General features: G+C 42.3%; 1 protein-coding gene across 1 annotated transcript; it reads right to left on the reverse strand.

Annotated features, from left to right (window-relative positions):
* Positions 1-13,920: 13,920 nt before the first annotated feature.
* LOC138983712 (uncharacterized) lies at positions 13,921-21,376 on the reverse strand. Its single transcript, XM_070357019.1, has 6 exons — positions 20,933-21,376; positions 19,733-19,908; positions 16,979-17,157; positions 16,167-16,302; positions 15,687-15,825; positions 13,921-15,141 (listed from the first exon to the last, which is right to left on the reverse strand). The coding sequence occupies exons 1-6, from the start codon at positions 21,324-21,326 to the stop codon at positions 15,038-15,040; spliced, it is 1,128 nt and encodes a 375-aa protein (XP_070213120.1). The 5' UTR covers positions 21,327-21,376; the 3' UTR covers positions 13,921-15,037.
* Between the last annotated feature and the right edge of the window lie 3,374 nt (positions 21,377-24,750).

Raw genomic sequence — 24,750 nt, forward strand, 5'->3', positions numbered from 1 at the left:
GGGGAGTCAGCGTTTTGTCAAGAGGCCCAGAGGGTGTAAATTCCTTTGAATTGGACACGGATGAATCAGGAGAGCTGCCAGCTGTGGTTGGAAGGTTTTAATCCCTTACCCCTCCCCCCCCCCTTTCTTCTTGTCTTTAACCAACGGAATGGCTTATCATCTTAGAATGGATTATTGGCTTTTAACCACTTTAAAGTGAATAACATGTCATCAGGTGAAACTTTATGTTTGGAAATAACTCTACTATGTCCATTTTCATAACAGATAGATACGTGTTCGGTTTCAGTTTGATGCAGAGGAAGTTGGTTAAAAATATCCGACACATTCACAGGTAAATGCAAAACACTGCCACGCTCACAAAACTGACCACATGCAGTCAGGAAAATCTGAAGTTTGCAACTTGAATTAACTTTTTTTTCAGAAAATGTGAGACATTTGAGAACCTCTGGAATAGGATCAAGTGTTATTTCTATGAAAACTTGCATGCATTGCCCCTCCAGAAACGGTCAAATTTTATGATATATGGGTGCAACTGCTGGAAAATGAAAAAAACTGAAAAGGTTGTGGTCCAGGGGCAGGGGCCGTCAGGTCCCGGCGGGGTGCAGGGGCAGCGCCCTTGCTGGGGGGTCCAGGGGGGCAGCACCCCCCACCCAAAAACAAATTTTTGCATTTCAGGGAGGATTTGAATGGCCTCTTTTGACTCTAAATCTATTTCAGAACAAACAGGCTTTGCGGATATGCATAATATGAACAATCTTGTAAACCTGAAGGTATTTGTAACCACCCAGCCGAAAATGAGTTTTAGCATTTTAAGAGGGGCTATTTGAGCCTCTCCTGGTTTTAAAACTGAAAACAGCAACAACAACAAAATTTGCGGGGGGGGGGGGGGGGGGGGGGGGGGGGGGGGGGGGGAGGATGCACAACATCAAAAACCTCTGTACTTGAACACGGGGGATAACCGGTCAAATGCCGAACAGAAGCCGAATGCCGCTCATGACACGTGTGAAGGCAAGTTTTCTAGGTATTGTTTGATTTATGTCGGGATTTAAGGTAAGCTACTGATTCAGCGATGACTAAATTTGTTTCTCGATGCATAAAAAGTCAGGGAGCGATTGATATTTGCCCGTAAATATCCTTCAAAGCTGAAAATGTCCGCGATCGAGCACCGGAAATGGCTGTTCGATGGGTTTTGCAAGTAGAAATGTGCTTTATTTCACCAAATCAGCTCGTATTTGGTGTGGGTACGGGATTCTAGAGGACGAAGGAGTCATAAGAGGTGCTAAGAAGTGCTATTTGGGAGTAGAATAAATCTTCCGAGACAGTAGACAAGAGAAGGTCATATTTGAGAGAGGAGCGCGTAGGCCGATTGTCTTTCCGACAAGCGAATGATACAGCAGATTAATCATTCGTTTTGACCAGAAACCTAGTCTCTAGTTTTTATGAATGAGTTTTTTAATTAAAACAATCACGAGAACTCTCTCGCTTAGCCTAATGGCTGTTCGATGGGTTTCGCAAGTAGAAATGTGCTTTATTTCACCAAATCAGCTCGTATTTGACATCGGTTTGGTATATATATATATATATTTTCTAATCCTACCGCGAACTGGATAGCAGACGCGGCACGACTGTTGCACCACACTTTGAAGGGGATATAGCTCAGTTGGTAGCGCGCTGGATTTGTATTCAGTTGGCCGCTGTCAGCGTGAGTTCGATCCCAGGTTCGGCGGAAATTTATTTCAGAGTCAAATTTGTGTGCAGACTCTCTTCGGTGTCCGAACTCCCCCCCCCCCCCCCCCCCCCCCCCGTCAGTGTACACTACATTGGGTGTGCACGTTAAAGATCCCACGATTGACAAAAGGGTCTTTCCTGGCAAAAATTGCTTAGGCACAGTTAATAATTGTCTACCTATACCCGTGTGACTTGGAATAATAGGCCGTGAAAGGTAAATATGCGCCGAAATGGCTGCAATTACTGGCCGTATACAATTTCATCTCACACGGCATCACTGCAGAGCGCCTAGAACTGTTCCCACGGAATATGCGCGATATAAGCCTCATTGATTGATTGATTGAAGTAATCCCACACTTTGAAGTAAATTACTTCAAAGTGTGGGGATGTGCCCCACACTTTGAAGTAAACCCATTTTTTACTTCAAAGTGTGGGGGGATCTTCCCACACTTTGAAGTAAACTCAGTTTTTACTTCAAAGTGTGGGGGGATCTTCCCACACTTTGAAGTAACTTACTTCAAAGCGTGGGACTTTTGCATCGCCTGTTTGAGCCTGATGATTTTGTCAAAAAAAATGGCAAAGTCTTTTGGATGAGTGAACAGAAAAAGTGAGCGAGCCAAGAAACATAGGGATGTTTGTTATCAGGCTTTAAAGGCATATGTACTCGATGACTATACACGCTAATTGCTTTACCAACAGCTGGAGACATGCTAAATTAAGTTCCCTGCAAAATATTGTGGTCTAGGACCCCTTCAATGTTGAGATATGTTAATTTTCATTTTGATCTGGATCGTCCTATTTATAGATTTGGCAACACATGTAACGTTGATGCAAGGGAGCTAACACCGCGGCTTTGTTGACATCCTCACTTTTTCAGAGGCTAGAACAAGCTGTAATGCATGTATTATGGTCCGCGCATGGTGACATATCGTCATTATATGGTCTTATGGTGCGTTTGACATCGATTATGGGCAAACTACACTTTGTAAACACGGGAGCGCGTACATATGCCTTTAAGCAATGTCCCATTGTTGAGTATGACGAAAACTCGTGGTGACGATTTTAAAACATGTTGGGTCACGCATGGTCCAACCTTACATGGTCCAACCTTACATGGTCCAACCTTACATGGTCCAACCTTACATGGTCCAATCTTACATGGTCCAACCTTACATGGTCCAATCGTGCATGGTCCAATCTTACATGGTCCAATCTTACATGGTCCAACCTTACATGGTCCAATCTTACATGGTCCAACCTTGCATGGTCCAACCTTGCATGGTCCAATCTTACATGGTCCAATCTTACATGGTCCAACCTTACATGGTCCAATCTTACATGGTCCAACCTTGCATGGTCCAACCTTGCATGGTCCAACCTTGCATGGTCCAACCTTACATGGACAACCTTACATGGTCCAACCTTACATGGTCTAACCTTACCATGTCCAACCTTACATGGTCCAATCTTACATGGTCCAACCTTACATGGTCCAATCTTACATGGTCCAATATTACATGGTCCAACCTTACATGGTCCAACCTTACATGGTGCAACCTTACATGGTCCAACCTTACATGGTCCAATCTTACATGGTCCAATCTTACATGGTCCAATCTTACATGGTCCAATAATATATATGGACCATGTAAGATTGGACCATGTAAGGTTGGACCATGTAATGTTGGACCATGTAAGGTTGGACCATGTAAGATTGGACCATGCGTGACCCAACATGTTTTAAAATCGTCACCACGAGTTTTCGTCACACTCAACAATGGGACATTGCTTAAAGCCATATGTACTCGATGACTATACACGCTAATTGCTTTACCCACAGCTGGAGACATGCTAAATTAAGTTCCCTGCAAGATATTGTGGTCTAGGACCCCTTAAATGTTGAGATATTTGAATTTTTATTTTGATCTAGATCGTCCTATTTATAGATTTGCCAACAGAGGTAGCGTTGACGCAAGGGAAATAACTCCGCGTCTTTGTTGACATCCTCACTTTTTCAGAGGCTAGAACAAGCTGTAATGCATGAATATGGTCCGCGCATGGCGACATATCGTCATTACATGGTCTTATGGTGCGTTTGACATCGATTATGGGCAAACTACACTTTGTAAACACGGGAGCGCGTACATATGCCTTTAAAGCCTGATAACAAACATCACTATGTTTCTTGGCTCGCTCACTTTTTCTGTTCACTCATCCAAAAGACTGCCATTTTTTTGACAAAATCATCAGGCTCAAACAGGCAATGCAAAAGTCCCACGCTTTGAAGTAAGTTACTTCAAAGTGTGGGAAGATCCCCCCACACTTTGAAGTAAAAACTGAGTTTACTTCAACGTGTGGGAAGATCCCCCCACACTTTGAAGTAAAAAATGGGTTTACTTCAAAGTGTGGGGCACATCCCCACACTTTGAAGTAATTTACTTCAAAGTGTGGGATTACTTCAAAGTGTGGTGCAACAGTCGTGCCGCGTCTGCTATCCAGTTCGCGGTAGGATTAGAAAAAAAAATATATATATATACCAAACCGATGTCAAATACGAGCTGATTTGGTGAAATAAAGCACATTTCTACTTGCGAAACCCATCGAACAGCCATTAGGCTAAGCGAGAGAGTTCTCGTGATTGTTTTAATTAAAAAACTCATTCATAAAAACTAGAGACTAGGTTTCTGGTCAAAACGAATGATTAATCTGCTGTATCATTCGCTTGTCGGAAAGACAATCGGCCTACGCGCTCCTCTCTCAAATATGACCTTCTCTTGTCTACTGTCTCGGAAGATTTATTCTACTCCCAAATAGCACTTCTTTGCACCTCTTATGACTCCTTCGTCCTCTAGAATCCCGTACCCATACCAAATACGAGCTGATTTGGTGAAATAAAGCACATTTCTACTTGCAAAACCCATCGAGCAGCCATTTCCGGTGCTCGATCGCGGACATTTTCAGCTTTGAAGGATATTTACGGGCAAATATCAATCGCTCCCTGACTTTTTATGCATCGAGAAACACATTTAGTCATCGCTGAATCAGTAGCTTACCTTAAATCCCGACATAAATCAAACAATACCTAGAAAACAGACAAAACTTGCCTTCACACGTGTCATGAGCGGCATTCGGCTTCTGTTCGGCATTTGACCGGTTATCCCCCGTGTTGAAGGTGTTTGGTTGCATCACTCTTGCTAGAGGGTTAGAGGGTCTACAAAAAACAAGGTCAACACATTTGAAGAAGGGTTTTAGAAGCCTCTCCTTGCTAACAAACTTAAAATTGGAGATGCCCAAATTAAAAATATTGTAAACTTGAAGGTGATTGATTTTATCACCTAGTTTTGTCTTTGATTTAAAAAATTTTTACTGAATTAAAGGAAAATTACCATGCTAACAAAAAGTTTTCACAAACACAGGAAATTACAGTCACCTCCCTTGTATTACAACTTCTTTACTTGAAGCTTATGAATTTATCATTGCAGGAGGTAAATTCTCAAATAATTGTTGAACCATAGCTTCAACCAAATGAGAAACAAGTTTCAAGTCACTGAGTTTGTTTCAATTGAAAACTTTCAAAAGGGCTAACTGCTCAGGTTAAAAAGAAGGTGCAATCTTCGACAAAGGCCGGACTTCAGTATTGCATTTCAGCTTGGTGGCTTAAAAATTAATTAATGACTTTGGTCATTAAAAATCTGAAAATTGTAAAAAATTAAAAATGTTTTTAAAACGATCCAAATTTACGTTCATCTTATTCTTCATCATTTTCCGATTCCAAAAACATATAAATATGTTATATTCGGATTAAAAACAAGCTCTGAAAATTAAAAATATAAACATTATTATCAAAATAAAATTTCCGAAATCGATTTAAAAACAATTTTATCTTATTCCTTGTGGGTTCCTGATTCCAAAAACATATAGATGTGATATGTTTGGATTAAAAACACGCTCAGAAAGTTAAAAAGAATAGAGATAAAGAAAAGCGTGCTATCCTTCTCAGCGCAGCTACTACCCCGCTCTTCTTGTCAATTTCACTGCCTTTGCATCGAGCGGTGGACTGACGATGCTACGAGTATACGCTCTTGCTGTAAAAATGCAGTGAGTTCAGTTTCATTCTGTTAGTTCGACAGCTTGACTAAATGTTGTAATTTCGCCTTACGCGAATTGTTTTTTCTCCAATTGACACCATGTATGACAGACTAGATGAATACCCGCTTCGCCGGGTACGGCTTTGCCGGGAAGAAGTAGAGCCGAATACCCGGCTTTGCCGGCGCACCGTACGAAGGAAGGGAGATAAACGCGCAAAACACTGGAGAAGATAAGGTAGAGTTACTGGGAATGGATGTACAGAAAAAACCAAAATCGGTTCAGCGCTGCGCGCTGAGAGCACGCACGTGTTCACAATTTTCCACGATTGTGTCCGGGGTCTACCTGAATATGCCCACCAAATTTGAAGCAGATCCATCGAGAACTTTGGCCGTGAATCGTGAACACACAGACAGACACACACACACAAGCCGTATCTATCTATATATATATATACGACTTGTGTCTGTCTGTCTGTCTGTCTGTCTGTCTGTCTGTGTGTGTGTGTGTGTGTGTGTGTGTGTGTGTGTGTGTGTGTGTGTGTGTGTGTGTGTGTCCGCGATGCCAAGCCAAAGTTCTCGGTGGATCTTTTTCAAATTTGGAGACCGTATTCAGCTACACCCCGGACACAACCTCATCGATGAGATATTTCAACACGTGCTCCCAGCGCGCAGCGCTGAACCGATTTTGGTTTTTCTCTGTTTTTCTCTGGATCCATTCCCAGTAACTCTTCCTTATCTTCTCCAGTGTTTTCAGCGTTTATCTCCCTTCCTTCGTGTGGCGTCAATCCATATTCCCGTTACTACGTTACTATTTTTAGAATGTCACGATTGCACCCGTAAGTTGTCCTTACTGTAAAAGTGAAAAGGTCGAATCAATTTATAGCCACGCGAAAAATACACTGTCATCTATCTCTATATATTTATAGATATAGATATACATATATATATATATATATATATATATATATATACGGCTTCTCTATGTGTGTGTGTGTGTGTGTGTGTGTGTGTGTGTTTGTGTGTGTGTGTGGGCAACACCTGTCGATTGTAGAGTTCTGTTTGTGATGTGGTCTAGCGGCTTTAGTGTGTCAGTATGTTCAGGCCTTCCTTCGAGAAGCCATAACAGTTATTCTCAATCCCGTTTGAGTGGACTTCGCCTTCAAATGTGATTGTGGTGTTTTGGCACTCGGTCACATTTGGCGTCGTCGACAGCGATGGGACTCGACATGAAATGTTCAGGCCACTGAATCATTTTCGTGCTGTTCCCATTCCACCTGGGAGGGACCTAAGTAATTCATTCAAAGGGGGTCGAGTGTGACAGGGAGACTACCGTCGCCCTTCACAGCAGACTCTGCAGAGTTGTTCGCCTTAGAAGTTGTGGGCTTTCCTTGCATGTACCCGTAAGTTGTCCTCACTGTAAAAGTGCAAAGGTCGAATCTATTTATCGAAAAATCCACTGTCATCTATCTCTATATATATACGGCTTCTGTGTCTGTGTCTATGTGTGTGTGTGTGTGTGTGTGTGTGTGGAAGCAACACCTGTGGATTGTAGAGTTCTGTTTGTGATGGGGTCTGGCGACTTTTGTCTGTCTGTATGTTCTGGCATTTGAGAAGCCATAACAGATAATATAGGGCTTAGAAATAAGCTCTACAATTCTCAATCCCGTTTGACAGGACTTCGCCTTCAAAGGTGATTGTGGTGAACCGCCACGCTGTCTGTCTCTGTCTCGCGATTCAACCCGGCGAAGCCGGGTATTCCTCTAGTATAGATATATATAGATAGATGAAACAGAAAAGCCTGTTGTGAAAATGCACAAATTAGGAGGGAAAAACGAAACTAAACAGAAGTAACTGATCTCATGAGAACGGCAAACAACGACACATGTTCACCGCTCTCACCCCATTGAAGAAGAGGGGTCGTCCTCGACCCCTCAACAAACAACTTCACGAGACTGCTTGATCAAGGCTGAACTCGCAAAACTGAGACAAAACGCGATGACCTCCCCTCTCCCGTATCTTCTGCGCAGCAGACACAAGGAAAGAAGAAATCACGAAAACGAAACAAACACACACAAAAACAAAAGTAAAGGACGTTTTACGATAGAGATAAGCAACAAAAAACAAGAGGCGAAGCCATCAAGGCTCACGTAAGAAATCGACAAACAGTAACACAAACTCAATCACTCCGTCACACACACACACACACACACACACACACACACACACACACACACACACACACACACACACACACACACGCACGCACACACACACACACACACACACACACACACACACACACACACACACACACAGAAAGAGCATAGGTGAAACTGTGCAAGAAAGCGAGACACTAGATCTAGATCTGTCTGTCTGCATGTAGCCTACTTACAAGGACACGACTGCCAACCAGTCTCGGCGCGCTCAAAATAATAATGACCGAGACTTTCAGTACTTCCTTCGCGTGACGTCTAACCCTCTTACGTCATAATGTGACGTCAATGTAATGTGACGTCTTCAAATGTTAGAGTTTCTACCACAGACATACACACGCACAGACGCACGCACGCACGCACGCACAGACAGACAAAGTTACGATCGCATAGGCTACACTTACGTGAGCCAACAAACTTGTCCACCTGCAATGAAACACTTAACAAACAGTACAACCGAATAAAAATTTTTAAAAAAGAGTTCAAAACCCGATTTAGAAAAGAGGCCCTGCACGGGCAGGCACACTCTACTCCCACCACAAATCATTTTATGATTTGGACACAAAATAGAAAACAAAATCAAATTAATTCACTCTTGCACTTGAACCATTTCAAAAACTTCAACTTAAATTTGCGTGGTATGAAATAATTGAAAAGACATCATAACCATGAATCTCAAAAGGCAACATAGCTATGCACGAAAGAATTGATTAACTTCTCAATCAACACCAATACCCTTTGCAACATCAATATTGTCTATTCGGTTCATCTGTTAGAAGGCTTAGGCCTTTTGAAGCACATCGTGCATTTGTCTTTGTCCATACAACAAAGAAACCAAAAACTTTCACTTTTCAACAACACAATCATCTTGTGTACGGGTCTGGTCATCACTTTTCACCAGCACAAACAGCTTGTGCACGGGTCTGGTCAGTACCACTCGCCGAGACTGTACGCGTCCTGATCCAGGTCGAAAGCTGCCAAGGACACCTGCACGCTGCGCACCAGACCATCAGCGCTGGGATGAATGTCCAGCACCCTGCCGAGCTTCCAGTCAGCCCGGGAAGCATTCTCGTCCTGGAGGAGAACCACATCCCCCAAAGAGACATTTCGCTGTTGCCGTGACCAAACTCGTCGAGGTTGTAGAGTCGCCATGTACTCCTTCCTCCACCGTTTCCAGAACTGGTCCGCCAGTAGCTGTACACGCCTCCATCGTTTAATTAGAGGTGTTCAGATCCTCACTCAGAAACGTTCCAGGGGGAGCGAGGATGGTGTCGGATTTCAGAGTGAGGATGTGGTCAAGGGGAGGAGACAATCGGAGGATTCCAGGTTCTCAGTAGACAAGGGGCGGCTGTTCACAATCACCATGACCTCATAGAGTAGTGTCCGAAACGATGAGGTGTTCAGCGAAGTACTTGATTGAACCAGACAGCACATTTCTAACTGTTCTGATTTGTCTCTCCCAGACTCCACCCATGTGACTGGAAGAGGGCGGATTGAACTGAAACTCGCACTGGGCACTCAACATTTTTGCTGTGATAGATTTAGAGTCTAATTCCTTCATTGCACGTTTGAGCTCGTTGTCAGCTCCGACAAAATTAGTCCCTCTATCGCATCTCACCAACCTGACAACACCACGCAACGCAATGAGGCATCTCAATCCACTGATGAATGAGTCAGTCGACAAATCGTCCAACGCCTCGATGTGAATGGCTCGTGATGCCAAACAAGTAAAGATAAGCCGTATCTCTTCACTTGCTTTCTGCCGTCCTTCACGACGAAGGGCCCGAAACAGTCTAGTCCACAGTTCAGGAACGGGGCTGATGGTTCGATTCTCTCTCTTGGCAGATCTGATATCTTTTGCCCGAGAGATGTGCCACGGAGTTTCATACACCTTACGCAATTGTGAATCAGGGAAGACACAGCTCTCCGTAGACCAATGATCCAAACCATTTGTCCTAATTTTGTTGATGGTGGTCATTCTTCCTTGATGAGCAACCTTCTCATGAGTCTCGAACGATCAGAGTCGACAGATGACTTTCCTTCACCAGAATACTCGGATGTCTCCTCTCGTAACTTTCTGATGACCTGCTGATTCGTCCTCCCACCCGTAACAGACCGTCACTGTCACAGAACGAGTCAAGTCCCTTCAAGACATTCTTGAGTTTCGAAGAAGGGCATTCAAGAGTTTCGAAGAAGGGCATTCAAGAGTTTCTCTTTGAATGCACTTGATCAGGTTTCTTTGTGCAATCTCCATTGACTCAATTTTCGACACTGACTTCCCCTTCTTCTCGAGGTTCACACGAACGATGGCTGAGACAGCTGTGAGCAAGGATGACAGACCAGAAAAACGCTTTACTCTGTTTTCCAAACTGGTGAACCTTGAAACTTCCGTCTGAGCGGACATGCATGTCTTGACTTCTTTGTCGTCAGGAAATACTTCAAAAACGTCGGTTTCTTGAAGAAAATCTTTCTGAGATAAAGAAAATAAAACAGAAAAAACAAGAGGCGAAGCCATCAGGGCTCACGTAAGAAATCGACAAACAGTAACACAAACTCAATCACACACACACACACACACACACACACACACACACACACACACACACACACACACACACACATACACACACACACACACACACACACACACACACACACACACACACACACACAGAAAGAGCATAGGTGAAACTGTGCAAGGAAGCGAGACACTAGATCTAGATCTGTCTGTCTGCATGTAGCCTACTTACAAGGACACGACTGCCAACTAGTCTCGGCACGCTCAAAATAATAATGACCGAGACTGTCAGTACTTCCTTCGCGTGACGTCTAACCCTCTTACGTCATAATGTGACGTCAATGTAATGTGACGTCTTCAAATGTTAGAGTTTCTACCACAGACATACACACGCACAGACGCACGCACGCACGCACGCACAGACAGACAAAGTTACGATCGCATAGGCTACACTTACGTGAGCCAAAAACTGAAAAAAAACCAGGGGTCCACTCTGCCACATGGGACTCGATTATGATCTCATGTACGTTTACTACCTCTGGACGCCAGATCTGCATGATTTTCTTCTGAGGAGACGTGACTCCATTGCTGATGAGAAGAGAACTTACGAATTTGCTGAATTCGATTCGCGACAAATACATGAAATCTCTTTGACTCATTCTGGATGTAACCGAGCACGATCTTTGAGTCCGTCCAGAAGTGATGCGATACTTCACTGTAACGTATCGCGTCCTCTAGCCTCTAGGAATTTCGCGGTCTTCACTGACTGAGTAGCTGCCTGAAGCTCTAAGCGTGGAATCGTGGTAGTTTTGAGAGGCGCGACTCTGCTTTTGGCCATCACCAGGGTACAGGTGACATCGTTGAGGGAGTTCGTGAGACGCAGGTACGAGCATTGTCCATATCCATTCGTGGATGCGTCGGAGAAGTGGTGTAACTCCACTTTAGTGATGGTACCAAATATTTCTTGAAGTGGCATCTCGGAACCTGAACGAGATTGAAGTTTTCAAGATAGCTCAAACACGCGTTCCACCGAACCAGAAGACGATCGGGGACGGAGTTATCCCAGCCTAGCTTGTCTCTGCACATCTCCTGAAGCAGCTGTCTGCCTTTCAACACGACGGGAGAAATCAGTCCCAACGGATCGTAGATAAAGGCAATCGTCGAGAGAATTCCCCGTCTTGTCAGAGGGTTCTTTTTGATGTCGGGCTTGAACTGCAGAGTGTCATCTTGAAGACACCATTGAATTCCTAACACTCTCTCAGGAGCATTTTTACTTTCCCTCTGGTTCAACAAGTCACATGGTTGCGTCAAAATTTCAGTTTCAGGAAAGTGTTCCAAGACTTCTGGGGAGTTTGATACGATCTTGTGAAGTCGCAAACCACCCTTATCACAAATTTCTCTTGCCTTAGAGAGCGTTCTCACAGCGTCGTCTACCGAGTCTTTGCTCTGCAGCCCATCGTCCACGTAGAAATCATGCTTCAAGAATTCTGCCGCTTCCTCGCAAATTCCATGGTTGTCAGAAGCAAGTTTCTTTAACCCAAAAATTGCGCATCCAGGACAAGAGGTGGCTCCAAACAGGTGAACCCTCATGCGGTAGTCTACAGGAGATTTCGTGTAGTCTCCATCTTCCCACCACAAGAATCTGAGGTAATCTCTTTGTTCTGGATTCAAGTGAAACTGATTTTTTCCACGTCACACGAAAAAACGACCTGTCCCTTGTGGAATCTACAGAGAACTCCAACCAGAGGATTGTTTAAGTCAGGGCCTTGAAGCAAGTGTTCATTTAGACAAGTGCCGGACGTGACGTGCACTGCAGTCGAAGACTACTCGGACCTTTTCTGTTTTTTTGGGATGATAGACTCTATGGTGAGGAATATACCACAACGCATCCTTCTCGATTTCACTGGGGGGTACCCTTTCCGCGTCTTTCCTGCGAAGGATCTCGTCCATAAATGTTACATAGTGTTCGTGGTGAGTAGGTCTCTTCATGAACTGTTTTTTCAGGCCCATCAAGCGTTTCATGGCAACAAGACGATTTTGTGGCAAGTTTGGTTCTTCATCCTTGAAGGTCAGAGGCATTTCATAGTGTCCTTCATCGTTCACATGTACGTTCTTTTCCAGTATCTCTCGAAATTTCATGTCGCCTTGTGAGATCAATTTGACGTCAGTGTCGATCAAGTCTCTCTCCATCATCTCGAGGAAGTCGTTGGCAGTTGCTTCCTTTATCCTTGTCCGATACACGTGAGCCACTGTTTCAACTTCCTTCTGGTTGTAAACTTCCTTCAAGATGTCGTGGTGAGAGTTTCCGAAACAGTTACTGTCGAACGAGTCGTGTTCACAACGGCCTCCGATGACGCTCCATCCAAACCTAGTTTCGATCTGCTTCGCTTTGTACAACTTGTTTTGGCATGAGGGCTGCTGAACAGTTGTAGCTGATTAACAGTCCAACAGGGCAATCTTGTTTCGTGGGCATGACTTGGTGCAGATGTTTCAAGTGAGCATACTGCAGCACGGTCTCCTTAGTAGGGATATTGTCATCTTTTATCGAAATGTTCTCTCTGGTGTAAGCTGAAGGCAGTTTGATCGACTCGTTTGAAGAGATCCCTCTGATTCTGAGATTCCGGACTCTTTTACAACTGATGGGTGCCCTGTCATCTGTCATGGTGGTGAGCACTAGATTTGCGGTTTGGACTGGAGCTTCGAGTTCCTCTACAACAGAGTTAACGACAAAGGTTGTGTCAGACATGGTATCCAAAAGCGCATACACCATCATTTCCTTATTTGGGTTTGATGCACTAGATACATATACTGGAAGAATCATAGACGTCATGGGTTTTCTCTTATCAGCATGTATCCGATAAGATGTGGAAATCGAAAGTGAAGCGTTTTGACTAGGTTGACCTGCTTCATCTCCTGTAGACTTCACACTAACAAAATAATGCACTGTAGCAACATGCCTCAGCATTGAAAACTGATAAATTTTTGACCGGTCCCGAACTTTTTTTGAAGAGTATACATTTGTAAAATTGAAGTGTGTGATAAGCATTGTGTGTGTGTGTGTGTGTGTGTGTGTGTGTGTGTGTGTGTGTGTGTGTGTGTGCACACATGCGAATGTGGAATTTTTGGCATGCTTGTGCAATACATTTTGTACAGTTTTATATGCATTACAAAAGTTCACATCTAAGAAAGATAACAGTTACCCTCAAAGCAATGACCAACCATGTTGATCCTTATCTGTTAATGTGAATATGTATGGCTGCATTGTTAATGTCATAGTAGGAAGACTGTAAGAAGATACATGTATTAAATACCACACTAAACAGAAACAATGTCTGCTTTATCACTGCAAAAAATACACACAAAACACAGTAAATCTGAGTGAATTGTACGTACTTTATTCTGCTCCATGCAATCAACTGGGAGGTAAAATGTGACTTTATAAACTTGATAAGTGAAGTTTATATATATATTTCATTCTTTAGAAACAAGACTGGTTTTACAGTAAGTGTCAATACTCTTGTTTTGGTGCTTAAAACTGCCAACATAAATTATTCCAGATTCCTTTTATAAATGTACATGTACTTCTATCCCATTCTGATAAGCATCGCTCCACGGCTATTGCCAGTTGTCTCTGTGACAGGACGCTACAGTCCAATGCGAATCTATCAAAACACGAATACAGAGTTATCTCCCATATGTTTTTCGCGAACACTGATCTCAAATTTAGATCAGTGCTCAGTGAGACGAAAATGATTGCAGATTGGCCGGCTTCGACAGTGATCTCCGTTCTGTTCTTCACAGTTATGATAAAGACATCGTTCTAAGGTCAAAACAAGTCGAAATTTTGGGACTGCTGCCGGAAGGAGACCGTAATATATGGTTTCATCACTGTCAACTGGTTACAGAAAAAATCGTCTGCTCCAGTGAGCGCCGAAACCAAACGGTGGATATTACGTGACACTTTTGCCACATTTAGAGTTGTTTGCACAGTAAATACAGCCGCGAAAAATAGCTCGCTTGAAACTGTCTTACATATCAATTCCTTTGTAATTCAAAAATTACAAAACACCATGAAAAATCATTATAGACGATCACGAATCTGCTTATATCAATAATACATTACAAAAAGCTCTAAATATGTAAAAAAAAAAAATCGGTTTCCTTGCCAGACAAAGAAACTCAAGGCATCCTGTCAGGGAGAGAATGAGCCGAACTCATGTTGACCTGAGTTCAGGATGCTTCTATCCAACCTGAAGGTAACATCTTAAATCCCCAGCAAAAATGCCATCTTTTTTCTGCTTCTCGAGGTTTAACAAATAGACAGCGGAAACAGTAATCATCATAATTAAGACACGTAGAAATAATGATCGCATTGACAGACACTTATTATCAAAGACTTAGTTGGATAAACGCCAGCTGGTTCAAGACAGTGAACAAAAACTGTTCCTTCGATATTTTCAAATCTACAATTCGTCCTCCTCATCTTGTTCCTAAATCGTATTGTCGTTTGGATTGAAGGAGCCCAGGAAGCTGATGCTGATGTCAGCCTCTAATGGCTTCACTTCAGCGGCGTATGTCTTGCAGTTGTACACCACTGCAACAGACAAGACAAGAAAATGTTTGAAGATGATACATCTGCAATAAAAAACATGTATCCACAAAGTCATAACGTGTTTATTTTTTTAAGGACGGGACTGATGTACATTGATATGGTTTTGAAACACTACAGGTACTGACAATTTTAACACAAGCAATATGAAACTGAAAGAAATTTTCTCAACTCGTCTGTGTTAGTTTGGGCTTAATTTTAAGTTCCCCTTTTACTCATTTGTATTTGATGTTACATACTTGGATGAACAGAGCTTTTGTTTGCTTATATATTGCTTAGTATTCAGTTAAACTGTTTGCTACTCATAAGAATTCACCAGATTTACAGAAAGAAATTCAAAAGGCAAAAAAGCCATGTTTGATTTTCTTCTTAGACAAGGTTACAGTGAGGCTGCTGTTGGCTACATCATTATCAATCCACCCCCCCCCCCCCCCACACACACACACAACCCCTGCGCTCACCCCCAGCCATTCGCCACTACAACCATCGCCAAGAAGAGAGAAAAAAAAATCCAGGTTCTTGATACATACATAGGTCTTGCGCCTCCAGGGTGACAGTAACAGGTGGACAGTCGCTGCCACATGTACTTGGAGGACTTAGTGTGACCTCCGAGGACCCTGAGCCCTGGGCGTACCACTTGTACTTGTAGGAAGCCATCATACTGGGCGGCTGGCACACAAAAGGAGAAACCTATTGTTTACCAAAATGAACAGTCGCTCAAGACAACCACATAAATGCCAACTATCTTAACGAAACACAACAGTCAGGTCCTCTTAGCACCGCAATGACACAATTCGCAGCTGGCACAGTGTAAAGCAAACCACAATATTAGCATTAGCAAAAGAAATAATTATTGTTCACTCCTCTAGCAACAAATTTCGCAAACCACATTGTCAATGTTGCTAAGTAAAGCTAATCTACACTCCACAAGCAGACAATTTGGTCTGTTACATTTTTGCTGTTTAATTTTTGTTGCAAGTTATGCACCCAACAGTAACTATCTCACTCACCAGGTGGAAACTTTTAGCTTTGGGTCCTGTGAGGAATATGTGTTTCTTGATAGCCACCTCCGCTTTAGTCTCCAGCAAATCTGGTCTGGGAAAGACCTTCCTCATGACCTGGCTGATGGAAGCCTGTTTTGACAACCTGTACACACAGAGGTAAGTTATGTCAGCACTGACAGAGGAGAAAATATCAAGTGGCCATATTATGTTGTAAAACTTTGTCCATTAGATGTTCAGCAACGTCAGTGTTTTCAGAGACGGACGTCTGTATTTAGAGTGCATCGAAGATACTGAGGACCAGTGCTTTGCAGACTGGTGCTGCTGATGCACACATCTTAACCTTTACACTGGTGCAATTCTGTAACACATGTTACATAGCCACTGATGAATTAACAGAGAGAAAAAAAAACACACGGTCATATAGGTTTTCGCATCCATGGGAGGTAATCGGAACCGACCAAACAGACTGAGCCAGTAGCGCGACATATGTCGTGACAACCAGGTGACAGTATATGTAAAGTAGCGCGACATATGTCGCGACAACCAGCCTAAGGGTTAATATCCAAATTCATCACTGTACACGCTGCCAACAAACAATTGATAGAAGAGCTGTACCTTATCTGATTCAAAACAGTCTGACTTCTACCACATTTACTGGGGTTTTTTTCATGTCAAAGGAAAATAATGTCAGCTCAAAAGAACAAACTTAAAGATCAAAACCATTTTAGACCATGATTACAACAACTTTGAATGAAAACAAAACTAACTCAAACAACAAAAAGCATGTACTTATTTCAAAATTACAAAATTATTCTTACCAAAAGAAATGGAAGTCTGGCTGTGCAACAAGTTTTTCTTTTACTCCATCTTCCAGCAGATCTGTGACCTGTGCGGCCCACTTGAGGTTTGTTGATATTCCCAACATGTGCTGCTTCACAAAAGGGTTCTTGGACAGGATGCTTTGAAAGGTCTCAAAGGTCACCAGGGGCCCTTTGCCCTGCAAGGAAACAAAGAGATAATGTGATTTCCAAAAGCATCCTCATACAGTCAAAACAGTTTTGGAGAGCTAAGATGGCTGGGCTCGGCAGTTGCAGGTACAGTAAAACCTCAAAGAAACGACTCCTCCCAATAACTACACCTCCCGTTTTCCAACTCATTTTTTTTCAACTGATGCATCTCACATTGTAACTGCCCTCAATATGGTGACACAGCCGGACAGTTATTTTTGCACTGAGTTATCAGCTTGATGTATCCCATGGACTGTGTTTGCAGAAAATAATTAAGTCATTTTTCATATTAATTTTCATCAGAATATTTTTCATAATAAAATTTCATTAAGTGAAAATGGAAGTGTGGTTACAGTGACCTGATCTACATTCTACTCTATTTTTTTCTGCCGACCTTGAACTTTTTTTCCGTGCATTTTTTTTTTGTACAGGAAAAGATACAGACACACACCCATACACACTAATATTATATAAGAAAATACGGCCAGCTTACTGTACTTGAGAGCTTTTCACACAAAAAAGTGTACTACCTACCTACCTACTCTTTTTTTTAATCTACAGTGAAACCCGGCTATATTGAAGTGGCACGGGACCCGGGAAGACCTTCAATATAGCCGGAACTTCAATATAGGCAATTCTCGGTTATATTGAATTTCCCTCCTTGTTCCTTCAGAAATTCAATATAACCGAACTTTTTTTCACTATACGTTCTTATTTCCGTGTCCACACATTGGTTTGATGTGAGATATATTCCCATTAATCTTTCACCTGTTGGCTGTTAAAATTGTTCTTCGAGCCTCCTTGCTTTTTTCTGCACACACACACACACGGACACACACTCACGCACGCCCCCCCTCCCTTACACACACACACCCACAGAGCCATTCACAGTATCAGATCGACGCCAAATGAAGCATTTGTCACACAAAAATAAACAGACAAAAGAACAAATGAACAAGCAAAGTCCCTAAGATGTGCAGGTCCGATACGCAGTGCTAAAAAAGGAAGGGGGGGTGGGGAGAGGAGGATGTACACAAGTTACCAGCGCTGTTTACATCAATCATACGACTCAGTGATCAACAGTGGGAGTAACTTGTGTACCTGCTCTTCTTCCACCTGCCCCCCCCCCCCCACTCTGCACACATCAGAATTCACAACACATCGATCATACAACACAGTAAAGAGAAGCGGGAGTAACTTTTGAACCTTCTCTTCTTCCTCCCCCCCCCCCCCCCCTCACTACTGACTGCACACATCACACAACACGACACATTAATCATACGACACAGTGATGAACAGTGGGGGTAACTTGTTTAACTTCCCGTTCCTCAACTGATTGCGCTGACAGAGGCGTGTCATATCATTTGACGCCCGCACAGTCATTGTTCTTAAAAATAACAAGTCGCGTGAGGCGAAATTACTACATTTAGTCAAGCTGTGGAACTCACAGAATGAAACTGAACGTAGTCCGCCGCTAGTGCAAAAGGCAGTGAAAGTGACGAGCCTGTTTGGCGCGGTAGCGGTTGCGCTGTGCTTCATAGCACGCTTTACTGTACCTCTCTTCGTTTTAACTTTCTGAGCGTGTTTTTAATCCAAACATATCATATCTATATGTTTTTGGAATCAGGAACCGACAAGGAATAAGATGAAAGTGTTTTTAAATTGATTTCGAAAATTTAATTTTGATCATAATTTTTATATTTTTAATTTTCAGAGCTTGTTTTTAATCCAAAAATAACATATTTATATGTTTTTGGAATCAGGAAATGATGAAGAATAAGATGAACGTAACTTTAGATCGTTTTATATATATATATATTTTTTTTAATTTTCAGATTTTTAATAACCAAAGTCATTAATTAATGTTTAAGCCACCAAGCTGAAATGCAATACCAAAGTCCGGCCTTCGTCGAAGATTGCTTGGCCAAAATTTCAATCAATTTGATTGAAAAATGAGGGTGTGACAGTGCCGCCTCAACTTTTACAAAAAGCCGGATATGACGTCATCAAAGACATTTATCGAAAAAAAGAAAAAAAACGTCCGGGGATGTCATTCCCAGGAACTCTCATGTAAATTTTCATATAGATCGGTCCAGTAGTTTGGTCTGAATTGCTCTACACACACACACGCACAGACACACACACAGACAGACACACACACACACACGCGCACACACATACACACACACACACACACACACACACACACACATACACCACGACCCTCGTCTCGATTCCCCCTCTATGTTAAAACATTTAGTCAAAACTTGACTAAATGTAAAAAGTTAAACAAATCTTTGGAGCAAACATTTAATATAGCCAGGTAAAAACGTCCCGTGGGCTGAATTTTTGTTTCAATATAGCCGGGATTTCAATATAGCCGACTTCAATGTAGCCAACATTTTTTAACAAAGAAAAAGTAGAGCTTCAGCCGGGACCTGAAAAATTCTTCAATATAGCCGGGATTTCAATATAGCCTACTTCAATATAGCCTTAACACGATCTTTTGCCACTGTCTCATACAGATGTCCCAATACTGTGCACTAGCAAGGTTACAATAAATACCTTGATCAGTAAAGGTTCGGTGAAGGCGGCAAAAGGAATAGGGCCCTGTTCGAGAGTACCAGCTGTAAACTGCATTGCTGCAGTCACATTGTTGCAGTTCTCACAGATGTGGTCGCCTAACATGGATTCTTCATTGAAGAGGGGGTTGCGCACAAAGCAGTCCCTCAAGTAATACTCTGAAACATAACAATAACACAACATATTGCACTAGTCTACTATGCTTATAATTAATGGAACACATAATTTAAAACAAAAATTTAGATATGGGAAGTACTGCTTTACTTTTTAAGGAAAATAGGGAATACCATACATGCACCATATATATAGCTGTTGCTGGTCTGCAAGTACCACTAACTACACAAAAATAAAAATAAAACCAGTACACATATGAACGATGATTTGCATACATGTATGGTAATACAATTTCTTTTTTTTTACATTTCATTATTGGCACATATATATGCGAGAACACAAGTTGTGAGCAGACCATTGGCTAATGTCTTGTCGGTAGCGCACATAAATTAGGTTCTGCATGGAGTTACGAACTTGTAAAGCCTACGTATTCCGTAGCTCCGCAAATGCGTAACTTGGTGGTCATTATGCATGCCTAGTCGTTTGCGGATTAACAAAATTAATACGTAAAGAGCCAACGCTGAGGGCATTTTAAGAGAAGGGGTAAGCCCGGGAAGTCCCGTCTAACTAATGACGTCAAAAGCCTACATGTATGGAAGTCTATTAGTCTCGGCGATACGGAGATTTCTTTCTTTTTGGGTAGTTTACGTCAAGATGTTGTGTTTGATTACATAAGACAGTATTAGTTTTGTTCTTTATCACGTTGTCGAAGATGGAAGCTCCAAAGAACCGCGGCGGAAATTTTAGTGAAGTTGAAATCCACACCTTGCTTGAACAAATTAAGCAAAGCAATGAGGATTTGTTCAGAAAAATCCGTTGACGCCTGAAATTCCGCAGCAAAAGCATCCGAAAATTAAAATACAACCTGCCCGCCATTATTCTTCGCTACATGTTACGTCCTCTGCCACATATTTTTTGCAAATGAACAACCCATAGCTTTCTCTCAAAATAGCCCTGTAAAAGTGACTTCACGTACTGAAAAAACCGTTGTTGTTATTGATCGAGTGTAGCGAACCTAATATGGGGCTAAATCGAAAAACCATACGGGTTGATCCAAACATGGCTTACCATATAGATTAAACATGTCATGCAGTGGTACTGTGACGAGGCGCAGACCCCGAGTGACGGGATACAGCAAAGGACTTATGAACTGAACAAAGCGATGATCAATCTCATCGTTCTGCAAAGCCAGAGCTCCGATTCCAATCAGCACCGCCAACAGACCGGCAATCCACAGGAGAATCCGTATCTTGGGCCATGACCGACGAGCAGCGAACTTCAGACGTGTCGTTCTGGATGCAGTTGTTTCTGGTCGGGGCAGGTCTTTGGGGACGACCGACATAGCTCGTTCGATGCATTCTTTGATTTCGTTTTCGCTGAGGCCCCATTCTTTGCCTAGCTGCCTAAGATCGGCGGCATTATCGCGAAAATATGCCAGCGTTTCTGCAAATTCCTTGTCCATCTTGCCTTGTTGAAGCTGTTGCAAATCTGTCAACACATCAGTCAAGGGAAATCACTCCAACAAGAAATGTTGCAACTCATATCGTGATCGGCGCTGTTCCTGAAATGACCTGCGCTTTGTTGGAATTCCAACAATGGCCGCCATTGTAAGAATTCCAACTTTGCGCTACGCGATTCTAGAAATGTACCGCGCGCATAGTGAGAATTCTGCTTTTTACATTTAGTCAAGTTTTGACTAAATATTTTAACATCGAGGGGGAATCGAAACGAGGGTCGTGGTGTATGTGCGTGTGTGTGTGTGTGTGTGTGTGTGTGTGTCTGTCTGTGTGTGTGTGTGTGTGTGTGTAGAGCGATTCAGACTAAACTACTGGACCGATCTTTATGAAATTTGACATGAGAGTTTCTGGGTATGATATCCCCGGACGTTTTTTTTCTTTTTTTCGATAAATGTCTTTGATGACGTCATATCCGGCTTTTCGTGAAAGTTGAGGCGGCACTGTCACGCTCTCATTTTTCAACCAAATTGATTGAAATTTTGGTCAAGTAATCTCCGACAAAGCCCGGACTTCGGTATTGCATATCAGCTTGGTGGCTTAAAAATTAATTAATGACTTTGGTCATTAAAAATCTGAAAATTGTAAAAAAAAAATTTTTTATAAAACGATCCAAATTTACGTTCATCGTATTCTCCATCATTTTCTGATTCCAAAAACATATAAATATGTTATATTTGGATGAAAAACAAGCTCTGAAAATTAAATATATAAAAATTATTATCAAAATTAAATTGTCCAAATCAATTTAAAAACACTTTCATCTTATTTCTTGTCGGTTCCTGATTCCAAAAACATATAGATATGATATGTTTGGATTAAAAACACGCTCAGAAAGTTAAAACAAAGAGAGGTACAGAAAAGCGTGCTATCCTTCTTAGCGCAACTACTACCCCGCTCTTCTTGTCAATTTCACTGCCTTTGCCATGAGCGGTGGACTGACGATGCTACAAGTATACGGTCTTGCTGAAAAATGGCATTGCGTTCAGTTTCATTCTGTGAGTTCGACAGCTACTTGACTAAATGTTGTATTTTCGCCTTACGCGACTTGTTGATGTTTCTGGAGGGAAAGGAAGCCTCTCCTTGAAAGAAAAAGGTAAATTCGACAGCAAATTTGCCTGAAAAAAATGCGTTTGGGAGGTACATGCTTAAGCCAGGGGGGGAGGGGGGTTGCGCAACCCCTGTAACCCCCCCCCCCCCCCCCCCCCCTCTAGTCCGGCCCTGACATGCAATCACTGTCGCTGCACTATTGTGTAAAAATGCCTTCTGCTGCCTCGATAATGTAAAATTCAAAGGTGACATTTGTGTATTTTTCTTCTTCCTTCTTCGTCTCTGTCTTGCCGTGGTTGTGTGTGACGTGAAGCGGAGGTCACGTGGTACAGCAGTTATAGCTCAAGGGTTGTCAGGGGCGGATCACATCATTTTTAAGGGGGGGGGGGGGGGGGGGGGGGGGGGGGGTTCCAAATTTATTTTTGGGACAATTCGATGACGAGTGAAGCGTTTAGTTGAGGGCGCGAAGCGTACGAACCTCATAGGGGCCCAGGGGCATGCCGGTGTAACACGAGAAAATTACTCCCACGAGATTTTTACTCCGGAGTAAACATTTCGTACGAAAATGTTACTCCATTTACGAAAAAAGCACTCCCCCATTGCACGAGAAAATTACTACCCAAGACAGGTGAGTTCCGAGTAAACATTTTGTATAAAAATGTTACTCCCCTGACGAATAAATAACGAATAAATTACTTCACCCCAACACGAGCAATTTAACTTCCCATGTCAGGTGTACGAAATTTATACTCCCTTGTCCCCTGTTAGTCTTGGTGGTGGAAGGAGTGGAGCCGGGGAGGGTAGCGCGACATTCGTTTGCGCGAGATCACTTATTGGCATTATCCCTTCGCCCGCATCCCATTTTTGCCGCGTACGAGATTTTTTGTGGAAGTAAAAAAAATGGGGAGTAAAAATTTCGTGGAGGGAGTAATTTTTTCGTGCCTTGGGGAGTTCTTTTCTCGTACGAAAAGTGTACTCGGAGTAAGAATTTCGTACGAAATATTTACTCCGGAGTAAATTTTTCGTGGAGTAAAAATTTCGTGTTACACCGGGGGCAAAACAAGGATAAATGACCGATCTGGTGCAACCTGAGCCAACAAATTACCCAACTACTTTCCGTAACCGACAACAGAAGACAAAGGACGGCTCCTAGGGAGGTTCCGGGGGCATGCCCCGTCCCCCCCCCCCCCCCCCCCCGAGAAAAAAATGATAAAGAACAGGTAAAATGTAGCAATGTGGTGCAATCTGAGCCATCGGTTTTTCTTTATTTTCCAATTTTTTTCTTTTTTTTTTTCTCTTTTTTTTATTTTCTCTTTTTATATTTAGTCAAGTTTTGACTAAATATTTTAACATCGAGGGGGAATCGAAACGAGGGTATGGTGTATGTGCGTCTGTCTGTGTGTGTCTGTGTGTAGAGCGATTCAGACTAAACTACTGGACCGATCTTTACGAAATTTGACATGAGAGTTCCTGGGTATGAAATGCCCGAACGTTTTTTTCATTTTTTTGATAAATGTCTTTGATGACGTCATATCCGGCTTTTCGTGAAAGTTGAGGCGGCACTGTCACGCCCTCATTTTTCAACCAAATTGGTTGAAATTTTGGTCAAGTAATCTTCGACGAAGCCCGGGGTTCGGTATTGCATTTCAGCTTGGTGGCTTAAAAATTAATTAATGACTTTGGTCATTAAAAATCGGAAAATTGTAAAAAAAAATAAAAATTTATAAAACGATCCAAATTTACGTTTATCTTAATCTCCATCATTTTCTGATTCCAAAAACATATAAATATGTTATATTCGGATTCAAAACAAGCTCTGAAAATTAAATATATAAAAATTATTATCAAAATTAAATTGTCCAAATCAATTTAAAAACACTTTCATCTTATTCCTTGTCGGTTCCTGATTCCAAAAACATATAGATATGATATGTTTGGATTAAAAACACGCTCAGAAAGTTAAAACAAAGAGAGGTACAGAAAAGCGTGCTATCCTTCTTAGCGCAACTACTACCCCGCTCTTCTTGTCAATTTCACTGCCTTTGCCATGAGCGGTGGACTGACGATGCTACGAGTATACGGTCTTGCTGAAAAATGGCAGCTACTTGACTAAATATTGTATTTTCGCCTTACGCGACTTGTTTTTATTTTCTCTTTCTACATTTAGTCAAGTTTTGACTAAATGTTTAAACATAGAGGGGGGAATCGAGACGAGGGTCGTGGTATATGTGTGTGTGTGTGTGTCTGTCTGTCTGTCTGTCTGTCTGTCTGTGTGTGTGTGTAGAGCGATTCAGACTAAACTGCTGGGCCGATCTTTATGAA

Source organism: Littorina saxatilis, linkage group LG13, assembly GCF_037325665.1.
Source record: "Littorina saxatilis isolate snail1 linkage group LG13, US_GU_Lsax_2.0, whole genome shotgun sequence".
Classification (NCBI taxonomy): Eukaryota; Metazoa; Mollusca; class Gastropoda; order Littorinimorpha; family Littorinidae; genus Littorina; species Littorina saxatilis.